This window comes from Scyliorhinus torazame, chromosome 3, assembly GCF_047496885.1.
Source record: "Scyliorhinus torazame isolate Kashiwa2021f chromosome 3, sScyTor2.1, whole genome shotgun sequence".
NCBI classification, from domain to species: Eukaryota; Metazoa; Chordata; class Chondrichthyes; order Carcharhiniformes; family Scyliorhinidae; genus Scyliorhinus; species Scyliorhinus torazame.
The window spans coordinates 94,498,496-94,514,456 of record NC_092709.1 but is presented as its reverse complement, the minus strand read 5'-3'; the positions used below and the strand labels follow the sequence as shown (position 1 = coordinate 94,514,456).

Below are 15,961 nucleotides of genomic sequence, written 5' to 3'. Positions count from 1 at the left end.
AGCGGGGCGAGCAAGTCCACATATTTCCTGTAAAATTCAACTGGGAAGCCATCCGGTCCCGGAGCCTTCCCCGCCTGCATGCTCCTAATTCCTTTCACTACTTCCTCTATTTCAATCTGTGCTCCCAGTCCCACCCTTTCCTGCTCCTCCACCTTGGGAAATTCCAGCCGGTCCAGAAAGCCCATCATTCTCTCCCTCCCATCCGGGGGTTGAGCTTCGTATAATTTTTTATAAAATGCCTTGAACACTCCATTCACTCTCCCCGCTCCATCTCTCCTTCCTCATCCCTCACTCCCCCGATTTCCCTCGCTGCTCCCCTTTTCCTCAATTGGTGGGCCAGCAACCTGCTCGCCTTCTCCCCATATTCGTACTGTACACTCTGTGCCTTCCTCCACTGTGCCTCTGCAGTACCCGTTGTCAGCAAGTCAAATTCTACGTGTAGCCTTTGCCTTTCCCTGTACAGTCCCTCCTCCGGTGTCTCCGCATATTGCCTGTCCACCCTCAGAAGTTCTTGCAGCAACCGCTCCCGTTCCCTACTCTCCTGCTTTCCTTTATGTGCCCTTATTGATATCAGCTCTCCTCTAACCACTGCCTTCAGCACCTCCCAGACCACTCCCACCTGGACCTCCCCATTGTCATTGAGTTCCAAGTACTTTTCAATGCACCCCCTCGCCCTTAGACACACCCATTAGTCCCATGTCCATTCTCCAGGGTGGGTGCCCTTCTGTTTCCTCCCCTATCTCTAAGTCCACCCAATGTGGAGCGTGATCCGAAATGGCTATAGCCGTATACTCCGTTCCCCTCACCTTCGGGATCAACGCCCTTCCCAAAACAAAAAAGTCTATTCGCGAATAGACTTTGTGGACATAGGAGTAAAACGAAAACTCCTTACTCCTAGGTCTGCTAAATCTCCACGGGTCTACTCCTCCCATCTGCTCCATAAAATCTTTAAGCACCTTGGCTGCTGCCGGCCTCCTTCCAGTCCTGGACCTCGACCTGTCCAGCCCTGGTTCCAACACCGTATTGAAATCTCCCCCCATTACCAACTTTCCCACCTCTAGGTCCGGGATGCGTCCTAGCATACGCCTCATAAAATTGGCATCATCCCAGTTCGGGGCATATACGTTTACCAAAACCACCGTCTCCCCCTGTAGTTTGCCACTCACCATCACGTATCTGCCCCCGCTATCCGCCATTATAGTCTTTGCCTCAAACATTACCCGCTTCCCCACTAATATAGCCACCCCCCTGTTTTTCGCATCTAGCCCCGAATGGAACACCTGCCCCACCCAACCTTTGCGTAGTCTCACCTGGTCTATCAGTTTCAAGTGCGTTTCCTGTAACATAACCACGTCTGCCTTAAGTTTCTTAAGGTGTGCGAGTACCCGTGCCCTCTTTATCGGCCCGTTCAGCCCTCTCACGTTCCACGTGATCAGCCGGGTTGGGGGGCTTTTTACCCCCCCCCCCCCTTGTCGATTAGCCATCCCCTTTTTCCAGCTCCTCACCCGGTTCCCACGCAGCTGTGTCCCCCCCAGGCGGTGCCCCCCGCCCATCCCACCCCATACCAGCTCCCCCCTCTCCCCAGCAGCAGCAGCTCAATAATTTCCCCCCCCCCGCTAGATCCCCCTCTAGCGTAGTTACACTCCCCATGTTGCTCCCAGAAGTCAGCAAACTCTGGCCGACCTCGGCTTCCCCCCGTGACCTCGGCTTCCCCCAGTGACCTCGGCTCGCACCGTGCGATGCCCCCTCCTTCCTGCTTCCCTATTCCCGCCATGATTATCATGGGAAGCGCGGGCTCGGTTCCCGCACTTCCCCCTTGGCCCCGCCCCCAATGGCCAACGCCCCATCTCGTCCACCTCCTTTCCTCCCCCCACCACCTCCTGTGGAAGAGAGAAAAGTTACCACATCGCAGGATTAATAACATAAAACTCCTCTTTCCCCCCTTCTTCGCCCCCCATACTCGCCCCACCACTTTGTTTCAAAGGTTCTTTTTTTTTTTTAAATAACCCGCTCATTCCAATTTTTCTTCCACGATAAAAGTCCATGCTTCATCCGCCGTCTCAAAGTAGTGGTGCCTCCCTTGATATGTGACCCACAGTCTTGCCGGTTGCAGCATTCCGAATTTTATCTTCTTTTTGTGAAGCACCGCCTTGGCCCGATTAAAGCTCGCCCTCCTTCTCGCCACCTCCGCACTCCAGTCTTGGTATACGCGGATCACCGCGTTCTCCCACTTACTGCTCCGAGTTTTCTTTGCCCATCTAAGGACCATCTCTCTGTCCTTAAAACGGAGGAATCTCACCACTATGGCTCTCGGAATTTCTCCTGCTCTCGGTCCTCGCGCCATCACTCGGTATGCTCCCTCCACCTCCAGCGGAGCCCCGACGTCCGCTCCCTCCGCACCTTCAGGAAGGCCAAGAATCCTTAGGTTGTTCCTCCTCGCGTTGTTCTCCAGCGCCTCCAGCCTTTCCACACATCGTTTATGGTGTGCCTCGTGCATCTCCGTCTTCACCACCAGGCCCTGTATGTCGTCCTCATTCTCGGCAGCCTTTGCCTTCACGACCCGAAGCTCCCGCTCCTGGGTCTTTTGCTCCTCCTTTAGCCCTTCGATCGCCTGTAATATCGGGGCCAACAGCTCTTTCTTCATTTCCTTTTTGAGCTCTCCCACACAACATTTCAAGAACTCTTGTTGTTCAGGGCCCCATGTTAAACTGCCACCTTCCGACGCCATCTTGGTTTTTGCTTGCCTTCCTTGCCGCTGTTCTAAAGGATCCACCGCAATCCGGCCACCTTCCTCTCCTTTTTCCATCCGTATCCAGGGGGGATTCCCTTCTGGTTCACCGCACAGTACTTTTAGCCGTTAATAAGAGCCCCAACGGCAATTTTAAGAGCCCAAAAGTCCGTTACACCGGGAGCTGCCGAAACGTGCGACTCAGCTGGTCATCGCCGCACCCGGAAGTCGGGGGGGGGTAGCAATCTTGATCAACAAATGAGTGGCCTTCGAGGCAGGGAGAATCGTGTCAGATAAGGGGGGGTAGGTACATAATGGTGAGAGGGAAGCTGGAGGGAGTGCGGGTAGTATTCATGAACATATATGCTCCGAATTGGGACAATGTGGAATTTATGAGGCGGGTGTTAGGCAAGATTCCAGACTTCGAGTCACATAACTTGATTATGGGAGGAGTTTTTAACACAGTCATTGTTCCGGAATTAAGCCAGTCAAAATCCAAGACAGGGAGGAGGCCGGCCGCAGCAAAGGAATTGAAGGGGTTTATGGAACAGATGGAGGGGGTGGGGGAAGTAGACTCATGGAGGTTTGCACAGCTAAGGGCGAAGGAGTTTTCTTTATCACATGTCCACAAGATATACTCTCGCATCGACTTTTTTGTTCTGCGTAGGGTGCTAATACCGGGGGTGGTGGATACCGAGTACTCGGCAATCGCAGTGTCGGATCATGCCCCATATTGGGTGGATCTACGGGTTAATGTGGAGAGAGGGCAACGCCCGCTGTGGAGACTGGATGTGGGGTTGCTAGCGGACAAAGCGATCTGTGTGTGGGTTAACAGGTCCATCCAGAACTAACTGGAAACAAATGATACGGGGGAGGTCTCTGCAGCGACGGTTTGGGAAGCTTTGAAGGCAGTGGTCAGAGGGGAATTAATCTCGATACGTGCCCACAGAGAAAAGGCGGAATGTGCTGAGAGGGATAGGTTAGTGGATGAGATACTCCAGGTGGACAGGAGATACTCGGAGGCCCCGCACGCGGGGCTACTGAATGTGCGGCAGAGGTTACAGGCAGAGTTTGGGCTGTTAACCACAGGGAAAGCGGTGGAACAGTTGAGGAAGGCAAGGGGGGCGATTTAGAAGTACGGATTAAAGGCAAGCAGAATGTTAGCGCACCAGCTCAGGAAAAGGGAGGCGGCCAGGGAGATAGGTAAAGTAAAGAGTAGAGGTGGGAATACTGTCCTGGATCCAGTGGGGGTGAATGAGGTGTTTAAGGACTTTTATAGTAAATTATAGGAGTCGGAACTCCCAGCTGCGGTGGAGGGGATGAGGCAGTTTTTGGATCAGTTGAGGTTTCAGAGGGTAGATGAGGATCTGGTGGAAGGGCTGGGAGCCCCAATTGAGATTGAGGAAATAATCGAGGGGCTGGAGGGCATGCAGTCGGGCTTGGCCCCGGGGCTTGACGGCTATCCAGTGGAATTCTATAAGACGTTTTCAGAGATATTGAGCCCACTGCTGGTGAGGACATTTAATGAAGCAAGAGGCTTGGAATATAAAAGCAGGGATGTACTTCTGAAGCTTTATAAAGCATTAGTTAGGCCCCATTTAGAATACTGTGAGCAATTTTGGGCCCCACACCTCAGGAAAGACATACTGGCACTGGAGCGGGTCCAGCGGAGATTCACACGGATGATCCCAGGAATGGTAGGCCTAACATACGATGAACGTCTGAGGATCCTGGGATTATATTCATTGGAGTTTAGGAGGTTGAGGGGAGATCTAATAGAAACTTACAAGATAATGAATGGCTTAGATAGGGTGGATGTAGGGAAGTTGTTTCCATTAGCAGGGGAGACTAGGACCCGGGGGCACAGTCTTAGAATAAAAGGGAGTCACTTTAGAACAGAGATGAGGAGAAATTTCTTCAGCCAGAGAGTGGTGGGTCTGTGGAATTCATTGCCACAGAGGGCGGTGGAGGCCGGGACTTTGAGTGTCTTTAAGACAGAAGTTGATAAATTCTTGATTTCTCGAGGAATTAAGGGCTATGGAGAGAGAGCGGGTAAATGGAGTTGAAATCAGCCATGATTGAATGGTGGAGTGGACTCGATGGGCCGAATGGCCTTACTTCCGCTCCTATGTCTTATGGTCTAAGAGAGAAGGGAGTCCTCCCCCCCAACAATGTCGCTGGCCTCGATTTCATTGATTATGAAACGGGAGAAAGATCCGGAGCAATGGGGGTCATACAGGCCAATTTCTCTACTGAATGTGGATGCCAAACTGCTGGCTAAGATATTGGCCACAAGGATAGAGGGCTGTGTCCCGGGGGTGATAGGGGAAGACCAGACGGGATTTATAAAGGGCAGGCAACTCAAGGCCAATGTTCGAAGGTTTTTGAATGTTATTATGATGCCCTCAGAAGGAGAGGAGGTGGAGGTGGTGGTAGCGATGGATGCGAAGAAGGCTTTTGATCGGGTGGAATGGAATTGCCTGTGGGAGGCGCTGGGAAGGTTTGGGTTTGGTGAGGGCTTTATTGACTTGGTGCGGTTGCTCTATCAGGCACCAGTAGCGAATGTGCGTACGAACCGGCTGAGGTTGGGGTATTTTAAACTACACCGCCACCGGCTGAGATCGGGGTATTTTAAACTACACCGAGGGACGAGGCAAGGTGTCCCCTCTCCCCGTTACAGTTTGCTCTGGCCATAGAGCCATTGGCCATGGTGTTAAGAATCTCTAGGAACTGGAAAGGGCTGGTTTTGGGGGGGGGGGGGGGGGGGGGGAGAAGGGACCGTGAAAATGACGGTCCTCACCAGATTTCTGTTCGTCTTTCAGTGCCTCCCCATCTTCAGCCCAAAGGTCTTTTTCAAGCGGGTGAATAAGGTTATTTTGGGCTGTGTGTGGGCGAGTAAAACCCCACGAGTGAAGAAAGTGTTGCTGGAGCGCAGTCAGGGGGAGGGTGGGTTGGCGCTGCCGAACTTCTGCAATTACTACTGGGCGGCTAATATAGTCATGATTAGGAAGTGGGTAGTGGGGGAGGGGTTGGTGTGGGAGCGGATGGAGGCGGCATCATGCAAAGACACAAGTTTGGGAGCACTGATAACGGCACCTCTTCCGTTCTTGCCGGCCCAAAACCCAACAAGTTCGGTGGTGGTGGCGGCTCTGAGAATGTGGGGGCAATGGAGGAGATATAGGAGAGTGGAGGAAGTATTGGTTTAGACCCCGATCTATAATAATCATCGATGGTACCGGGTAGGCTGGATAGTGGGTTCCAGAGATGGCAAAGGCAGGAATTAGAAGGATGGGGGATCTATTTATAGACGGGGGCTTACCGAGCTTGAAAGCCTTGGAGAATAAATTTGAATTGCCGGCAGGGAATGGGATTCGGTAATTGCAGGTGCGAAACTTCCTGAGAAAGCAGGTTCTGGCCTTTCCGCTGCTGCCGCCACGGGGGACACAGGATAGAGTAGTCTCCAGTACCTGGGTGGGAGAGGGGAAGGTATCAGATATTTACCAGGAGCTTTTGGAGGCGGAGAAAACTTCGGTGGAGGAGCTTAAGGGCAAGTGGGAGGACAAGCTAGGAGGAGAGATAGAGGCAGGCCTATGGGCGGATGCCCTAAGCAGGGTTAATACATCCTCATCATGTGCCAGGCTTAGCCTGATACAATTTAAGGTAGTCCACTGGGCACACATGATAGTGGCTAGGATGAGCAAGTTTTCCAGGGTAGAGGACAGGTGTGTGAGGTGTGCCGGAAGCCCAGCAAATCATGTCCACATGTTTTGGGCATGCCCGAAGCTTAGAGGGTTTTGGCTGGGTTTCGCTAAGGCAATATCCAAGGTACTAAAAACACAGGTGGTGCCGATTCCGGAGGTAGTGATCTTTGGAGTGTCGGAAGGGCCGAGAGTTCAGGGGGCGAAAGAGGCTGATGTCTTGGCCTTTGCCGCCCTGGTAGCCCGGAGACGGATCTTGTTAATGTGGAGGGATGAAATGAAAATCGCTTATTGTCACAAGTAGGCTTCAAATGAAGATACTGTGAAAAGCCCCTAGTCGCCACATTCCAGCACCTGTTCGGGGAGGCTGGCACGGAAACTAAACCGTGCTACTGGCCTGTCTTGGTCTGCTTTCAAAGCCAGCGATTTAGCCCTGTGCTGAACCAGCCCCCCTCGAGGACTCGAAGCCCCCCGAGTGTAGAGACCTGGGTTAGTGACATAGCTGGGTTTCTCAGTCACGAGAAGATAAAGTTCGCCTTAAGAGGGTCAATGGTCGGGTTCACCCGGAGGTGGCAGCCGTTTGCCGACTTTCTCAGGGAAAATTAATATGTCAGCAGATGCAGTATTCCAAGGGGAGGGTGGTGGGGGGGGGGGGAAAGAGGGTTGGATTGTTGTTTTTATGGTTGGGGGGTGTGAAGATTGGGATTGGGGTGGAAATGTTATTATTTTCAAATACCTTAATAAAAATATTTTAAAAAAATAAATAAAATTCAATGGCAAAGCCGGGCCTTGGGCTTCACCAGTCTGCATCAACCCAATGCATTTACAATTTCCTCTGGGTGCAACTCGTCGTTCCTCTCCCCCTCCACACCTGGGATGGATAAGTTAGCCAGAAAGTCAGTCATGACCGTTTCCTCAGCCAGAGGCTCCGATCTACAGAGACCCCAATAAAAATATTCAAAAGCCGCATTAACCTTACAAGGGGCTGAAACGAAGCTGCTGCTCGAGTTACGTACCTGTGCGATCTCCAGGGAAGCCACTTGTCGCTTCAGCTGGTGAGCTAAGAGGCAACTGGCCTTCTCCCCGTATTCAGAAAATATACTCCTCTAGCTTTGCAACTGATTCACCACTTATCCATTGACAATAGCTCGAATGGTGTCTGCAGCTTTTTCCTAGTTGCCAACAACTCCAGGGTTGGGGCAAGCGAGTACTGGTGATCCACCTCAAGAATGGAGTCCACCAGCCTCTGCTGTTCCGCCCTCGCTGTCTTTATCATGTGCACTTTGTAGGAGATAATCTCCCCCTGAGGACCGCCTTAAGGGCTTCCCCACAGTATAGAAGGTACAATTGAGTCACTTTTATTACATTTCATATATTATCCAATGGCAGTTGATATACGTTTACAATATTCCTTGTCCGCTAATAATGCCGTGTCCAATCTCCATGGCGGACGCTCGAAGGGACCTGACTCTAGTGCCAAATCAACAAAGTGCAGGACATGGTCTGAAATCACAATTGCCGAGTAACCAGCTGCCTCACAAAAGGAAGATTCCTATCCATCACAAAAAAAAATCGATCTGAGAAGATACCTGTTGCACGTGTGAGAAAAATTAGCTGATGTCAATCCAAATTGGGGAGGGAGGCCAGCAAATCATTCAGGAATTTCACATCATCCCAGTTTGGAGCATAGATATTAATTAGAACCACCGAGTGCCCGCCAGAGAGTCACAGACAATAACATGTCTGCCACTGAGGTTCGCCAAGATCTAGCAGCAGAAAACGGAACCCGTTTATGAATTAATATTGCCACACCCCAGGACTTACCATCAAAGCCCAAATGAAAAACTTGACCCCCTCCTCCCACCCAACCATCCTCCTGCTGCTGCCTCGTCTGGTCCCTAACCCGCAAGTGAGTCTCCTGCAAAACACCATATCAGAATTTAAACTCTTAAGGTGGGCAAATATTCTCAAAAGTTTTCACTGGACAATTCAACCCCCAGGACATCCCAGGTGACCAGCAGAATTGTGGGCCTCCCACTCCCCATCAATCCGGAGTCAGCTATTTTCACCAAGGGGGATTACCCAACAGATACAATAAAGGTACAGCAACCAAAGCCCACCCAAGATGGCCACCAAACCAACTCAAGACTAAACAAAGAAAAATCTGCAGTCACTGTTCCTGCCCCCCGCCCCTCATCTTCACCCTCGGATACTGCCACTCTCAAATATGCATCCAGATAAAAGCAGAAAAAACAAACTAAAATCTACTTCTACTAAACCTAAACTTAAATAAAACAAAAACTCAAACTCATTATCCAAGGACAAAAACTATTATAATGAGCTGCAGTCAGCCCTTCAGCACCGCTCCAGTTAGCTGACTCTTAAGTTAGCAGGGCAGCCCCCAACGAGACCGAAGAAAAACGTTTATAAACAGAACATACAAATCCTCTAAACCCTTGCACTCCAATATGGAGCCATATGTTTTCATATCAATCAGAACAGAACCACACAAATCTAAGCCCCAACTGAAAACATTCAACCCTAACAAGGACAGGAAAATGCAAACATGAACATGAAACCCCACCAATTCAACAATTTAACAAGCCCACCTCTAACAGCCCAAAAAACATAATCACACTGTGCCCAACCCACATTTCTCCACCTCACCCGGTGCATTAAATAAATTGTTCTTCCCCACAAAAGTTACTCTTTTGCACAGGGCAACCTTGGCTATGTTGAACGCAGGCTCCGCTCCCACGTCTTGGTAAAACCTGATGACGTGGCCTTCCCATTTGAACTCTTGATACTCCCTCGCCCATCTCAGCACTCACTCTTTTTCTTTGAAGCTATGAAACTTCGCTATTACCACACGCAGTGGCTCTCCATGACGAAGATTCTTTCGGAGTGTACTATGGGCTCAGTTCAACTCAGAGGACGTGAATCCCCCTCGCCCTGACCATCTTCCCAAACATCTCTGCAAATGTTCTGCGGGCATTGGGCCTTCCATCCCCTCTGGCAGCCACACAATTCAAACGTTTTGCCTCCTGGACCGATTCTCTAAATCAGCGTTTTTCAAACTTTTTTTCCGGGGACCCATTTTTAACCAACCGGCCAATGTTCGGGACCCACGCCGGCTGACCTTCAAGACCCATACCAGATGACCTTCGCGATGCACGCCAGCTGATCTTCGTGACCATGCGGGCTGACATTTGAGACCCACCATTTTCTCTTACCTTTAATGCGAGAGGTGAGCCTGCTTGGTCCTCACTATCTCACTCCAATCAGGTTCACCGGAGGAGAGGGCAATGCACATATCGGGTGCCGTCTTCATCTTTGTGATGATGGAAAATCCAACCGTAGGTCATTGTGAAGGATAAAAGCATCAAAATGCTTGTTTTACTCAGCTCCGGATACTCCTCGGAGACGCTACTCCAGAATGATGACAATGTCATTGACTTGTGCCGTGTTTTTAATGTGCTGTCAAAGCTGACGCGCAGAAGTTCAGTCAGCATCATTTGGAGTCAGGCTTGCCAGTCCATTTACAGTTGACTTATTAATGCTGTTTTCTTCGATGTGTCGTAGCAGTGTGGAAAACTTGTAATAATTTTGGCTTTGCACTCGCAATTGCCAAACTTTTAATGACTTTTGGAAAGCTGCGATTTCTTCACAGTGCCGAAAGCAATCATAATCCTTCCCTTGCAATTTGAGGTTCAGTTCATTTATTCTTGAAAAGATGTCTGCAAGGTAAGACATAGTTAGCGTCCAAGTTTCATCAGCAAACGAATCAGCCAGAGAGGACAATTTCTCAACGAGGAAAGCATGGAGTTTGTACCTCCGTTTGTAAACTCAGAGTAGCTCCCCTGTTGACTGACCATTACAGTAACTCTTCAAGCGGATGAAGTCCACCGTCATAGGGATTGACTGGTCACTGTTTCGATTCAATGCTTTAATGTAGTCTAAAAGGTCAGCAAAAAACTTATAGCCACCCTTCAGTACACAGAGGGCATCGATGTGATGATTTCCATGGCTTTCATTATATCCCTTGCCAAACGTTCAATTCTGTCCATGATAAAACCATGAGGAATATATACTCTTACCAGATCATTTAAGTAATGTTTAGGGATGCAGAACAGATCAAGGTCATAGCCTTGTTCATCATTGATGATCACCACGCAGTCAGCCACTGCCATGACGCGATCGCACTTTGACCCCGGGTTCAGGTCCCAACACCCCTGGGCTGCATGCGCACTGATGAGCGGGCACGCATGCGCAGTGCACCCGCATTTTGTTAGTCATTTTTAAAGCCGCTCGCAGCCGGCATTGTTCAAAGCCGGCTGTTGCGTGAATTTGCGTGATCGGGAACGCCACGATGGCTGGCTCCGCGACTCTCCGGACACCCGCCTGCGAGTTGCGACCCCGACTTCAAAAATGCCTCCTCATTTCATCGGCCACGAAAGACATCTCTGCTTCCAGTGAAGCAATTCAATCACTGTGGCTCGGAAGGAGCATTTCCATGTCCTTTACCGTGACTCCCCGGGCCTTCACACTTTCGTTGATCTTCTCGAAAGCCACTCGGATGGGAGCCAAGGCCTCCACCATCGATTTGCGGAGGTCCTTCACCACAACCCAGCAGTGCTTATAGTATTCTTTCGCCAAAGTGCATGAAATGATCTCTGCCGTTATTTATTTTAATAATCTTTATTGTCACTAGTAGGGTTACATTAACACTGCAATGAAATCACAATGAAAGGCCCCTAGTCGTCACATTCTGGCGCCTGTTCGTGTACACAGAGGGAGAATTCAGAATATCCAAATTACCTATCAGCATATCTTTTGGGACTTGTGGGAAGAAACCGAAGCACCCAGAGGAAGCCCACGCAGACACAGGGAGAACGTGCAGATTCCACACAGACAGTGACCCAAGCCGGGAATCGAACCTGGGACCCTGGCGCTGTGAAGCCATACTGCTAACCATTGTGCTACCGTGCTGCCATGAGTCTGCCAGTGCCATTTTATCTGCCGACGAGCTCGGAGAGGCCTCCAACTCAGGTCGATGAACTTCTGTTTGCCCCCCACCCCGCCCCAAAAGACCTCCTGATATAGGGTCCTTATCCCATTGATTATGTAGGTTTTTAAAGGAAAATACCCCCTCCCCGGAACTAACAAAAAAAGGTGAAACGTGCAATACTCGCGCAGGAGCCACCTTGTGCACGTCTTTCCTCTACGTAACCACCAGAGATCGACCATCTGCAGAAAACCATTCTCAGAAAATTTTTGGAACAGTTGTGCTCATATTAGCACATTCAAAACTTCACTGGAACAGTGCAATTTTGTATTTTTGTCTCCAACCACATGACAACAAGTTGGATCACTACTTTTTGAGTTACCTCAGCTTTACCACATTAACCAGTGATCGGAAACACAGTTTCTTGTTTGAAAAGTTCACATTCAAGCATTTGTGACCATAATCCTGGAGAATGAGGCTACAATTTTAAGTGTGACACTAAGAACAGGTGGAGACCAGAGGGCCAGAGTCTTTTTTTCAGGGAGACAATGTTACTGAAACTGCACAATCACATCACCTAGTGGCCAGCTCTGGAATGACATTGACAGAAGCTCATGGGCTCAGCCATTCTGGTGGGGGGAAAAAAACTTACTGATAAAATTAAGATAAATTTAGTAAAATCTTATGTAAAGAGAGTTGCATTTGTCGTTGTTACATTTTAAAACAATTCAAAAATATAGTCATCAACAGATCTCTTTCACCATTCAAGAGCAAGCGATACACAGTAATAAGGACAAAGAAATGCATTAAATTTATTGTTATGTAGACTCCAACTTACCATATTTTGTGGTATAGAAGCATAGTTAGGAAATCCAAGCACTTCGCTGATAAAGTTACTGCTGCAGTTTTTGCCAACCCAGAGATATATCGCCTAAAAGAAAAAATAAATCAGTTCATTTATTGTGACTTCCCTCAATAGCACCACTCAATCGAAATATAAAGCAAGATAAAAGAAAATCATTTAGTGTCAAATGGGCTGACAAATATTCATGACCAATTTTACACCACCTTTAAAGATCTATGTTTTTACAAACCATTGACTACAAGCAGTTCAGCCATTAGGACTTACTATGAGGAAGATTTAAAATATATCCAAGTCCAAGGGTTAAAGACAACTTTGTGTTATTCCTTATTTATTAACCTCCAAACCACTGCCAACCTTTTGAAGACCTCATGATTACCTAAATTATCTGTAATTCTATTTCCTGAAGTGTGATTCCGACCCTGAAGACATCAATATCCATCCCTGTAAGCTACAGAAAAAATCTCTTCATAAATTTCTCAGACCCAAAAACATTTAGGAATAAAGACATTCACAATCAACATCCTGGGGGTTACCATTGATCAGAAACTGAATTGGGCTAGCCACATTAATACTGTGGCTATCAGGGCGGGTCAAAGGCTAGGGATCCTGTGACGAGTAACTCATCCCCTGACCCCCCAAAGCCTGTCCACCATCTACAAGGCACAAGTCAGGAGTGTAATGGAATACTCTCCACTTGCCTGGATGAGTGCAGCTCCAACGACACTCAAGAAGCTCAACACCATCCAGGACAAAGCAGCCCACTTGATTGCTTCCCCCTTCCACAAACATTCAAACCCTCCACCACCGACAAACAGTGGCAGCCGTTTGCACCATCTCCAAGTTGCACTGCAGTAACTCACCAAGATTCCTTCGACAAAACCTTCCAAAACCACGACCACAGTCTAGAAGGACAAGAGCAGCAGATACCTGGGAACCCCATCACCTGGAGGTTCCCCTCCAAGTCACCCACCACCCTGACTTGGAAATATATCATCATTCCTTCACTGTCGCTGGGGCAACATCCTGGAACTCCCTCCCTAATAGCACAGTGGATGTACCTACACCTCAGGGACTGCAGCAGTTCAAGAAGGCAAGTCACCACCACCTTCTGAAGGGCAACTAGGGATGGGCAATAAATGCTGCCCTAACCAGGGACTCCCACATCCCGTAAATGAAATAAAAAAACAAAACAGCTGCCATTTAGCCTTTTATTTGGAAGACTTATCATGTTTAATCAGAAAAATTGTGACAAGAGTTTGTGAAGGGCTCCAAGGTGTTGTGAGACCAGAAACTGACAAATTCACACAAATCATTCATATTTGAGAAAGAGGGGATGAAAAGTAAGATGGAAACCTGAAAATGTACATGATGCAGATAAACACAATGGATCCAGGATGGAAAACCAGGATACAGAGCCTCGATCCTACTGCAAAATAAGTGATTTGAATTCAAAATTGTCTCGAAAGGTTGAGATTAATCTTCAACCGTTGTCTCTTTTTGACTCACTCTTCTAAGAATGAGATTGCTTCGGTATTTAGTTAGATTCTATTTGCTGTAATTAATATTCCCAGTGCTGGAGGCCCATCTGTATTGACTGGTGCCGATAAAAAAATTCAGTTAGCACCACATAGACAGATTCCAAATAGTAGAAGGTAACGGAGATTAAATGCAAATATATTGGCGCATAGTCAGTGGCACCAAACTAGAATTTCTTGCAACCCAATTGGTGCCGAATTGGAGGAAAACCTCCCTCCGTGTTGTCACAGGAAATCAAAGCTGAATGTTCTCTCCAGGGATTTAGGGATTGTCGTGGTATTGTCACTAGACTAGTATCCCAGAGATCCAGGGCACTGCTCTGGGGACCTGGGTTTGAATCCCACCATGGCAGATGGTGAAATTTAAAATTAATTAAATCTGGAATTAAAGGTCCACTGATGACCATGAAACCATCTGGTTCAATAATGTTCTTTAAGGAAGGAAATCTTCTGTCCTTACCTGGTCTGGTCTACATACGACTCCAGACTCATAGCAATGTGGTTAGCTCTTAACAGCCGCTCAGTTCAAGGGCAATTGGGCACGGACAACAAATGTTGGCCTTGCTGACAATGCCCACATCCCATGAAATAAGAAAGCAAAAAACCCCTTAGACTCAAAAACAATTGGAAATCTAGACTGTCACTCATTTCTATTCAACCATTTGTATGCAAGTTCCAGGACATCACTGCAGGAGTTCCTCAGTGTCCCAGGTCCAATCATCTTCGGCTGCTTCTTCAATGGTCATTTGTGACTGCTCAAATATTGGAACAGTCCCTATCTGCGAGCATCAAGGCCTGGACAACATTGAGGTTTGGACTGATAAATGGCAAATGGTGCCACACAGGTGCCAGGCAGTGACCATCTTCGACACGAGAGAATCTAACCATCACCCCTTGACGTTTAATGGCATTACCAATTAATCCCCCACAATCAACATCCTGGGGGTTATCATTGACCAGAAACGGAAGTGGACCAGCCTTCTAAATACTGTGGCTACAACAGCAGGTCAGAGACTGGGATTTCTATGGCAGGTACTCACCTCCTGACTCCCCAAAACCTGTCCACCATCCACATGGCACGAGTCAGGAACATGGTGGAATATTCTCCACTTGCCTGGATGAGTGCAGCTCCAACAACTCTCCTCAACACCATCCAGAACAGCGCAGCCTATTTGACTTGCACCAATCACCACCTTAAATATCCACTTGCTCCAACACCAGTGCATAATGTTCATTATCCATTACAGCAGCTAGTGAAACTTCCTTCAACAGCATCTTCCAACCTGAGACCTCCATCACCTAGAAGACCCAGGTAGATGTTTGGGAATACCATCACCTGAAAGTTCCCCTTCAAGTCACTATCCTGGCTTAGCAATATATCGCCATTCCTTCACTGTCACTGGAACTCCTTCCCTAACAGGTGTGGGTGTACCTACGTTACATGGACTGGAGTTGTTCAAGTTGATGGCCCAACATCATCCTCTCAAGAGCAATTAGGGATAGGCAACAAATGCTGTCCTGGCCAGCAACACCCATGTCCAATGAACAAATGAGAGAAAAAAATGACACCAGTGACAAAAATGTGTTCTCCCCTTCAGGAGTAATGTGAATATAGCCACACAGGAGTGGAAAAAGGAAATGTATCTAATGCCCAACAATGGACAGGTATCTGTGCTGACCTACACAGATTGATTGATCTCCAACGGCAAAATAATTCAGCTTTAGACTCTCCTCATTACCCATGCAAATTTCATAGAATAGAGAATACAGAATTCTTCTGTAGGTTTTCACTAGAAGGCATTGCCAACCACACAAGAATTATACTCCAGTTTACCATTTTCAATATAAACTACTTACAGAACCACAATCCATCAAGAAAGCACCTTCCTTTGACAGTTTCTCTGCGGAAAGTTGCAGAATATGTGGCTGAGGAATAATTTTGTCACCAACAGTGATGGAGCCCTACCAGAGACAGAGAAAGAAATGTTATAAAATCTATTACTCATAAGCATAACATTTAAACAAGGATAAAACAAGTTCCCGTACCGCCTCCCCGAACAGGCGCCGGAATGTGGCGACTAGGGGCTTTTCACAGTAACTTCATTGAAGCCTTCTTGTGACAATAAGCGA

The 15,961-nt window shown here is 48.2% G+C and overlaps 1 protein-coding gene across 5 annotated transcripts in view; it reads right to left on the bottom strand.

Annotated features, from left to right (window-relative positions):
* The window catches only part of LOC140408582 (protein transport protein Sec24B-like), a 148,466-nt gene that overhangs the window by 15,537 nt on the left and 116,968 nt on the right, over positions 1 to 15,961 (bottom strand). For all 5 annotated transcript variants that reach the window (XM_072495992.1, XM_072495996.1, XM_072495995.1 and 2 more), the window contains 2 exons: positions 15,689 to 15,793; positions 12,270 to 12,362 (listed from right to left, as the gene is read on the bottom strand). In XM_072495992.1, the coding sequence (XP_072352093.1) occupies positions 12,270 to 12,362; positions 15,689 to 15,793 (198 nt within the window). The remainder of the gene's footprint in view (positions 1 to 12,269; positions 12,363 to 15,688; positions 15,794 to 15,961) is intronic.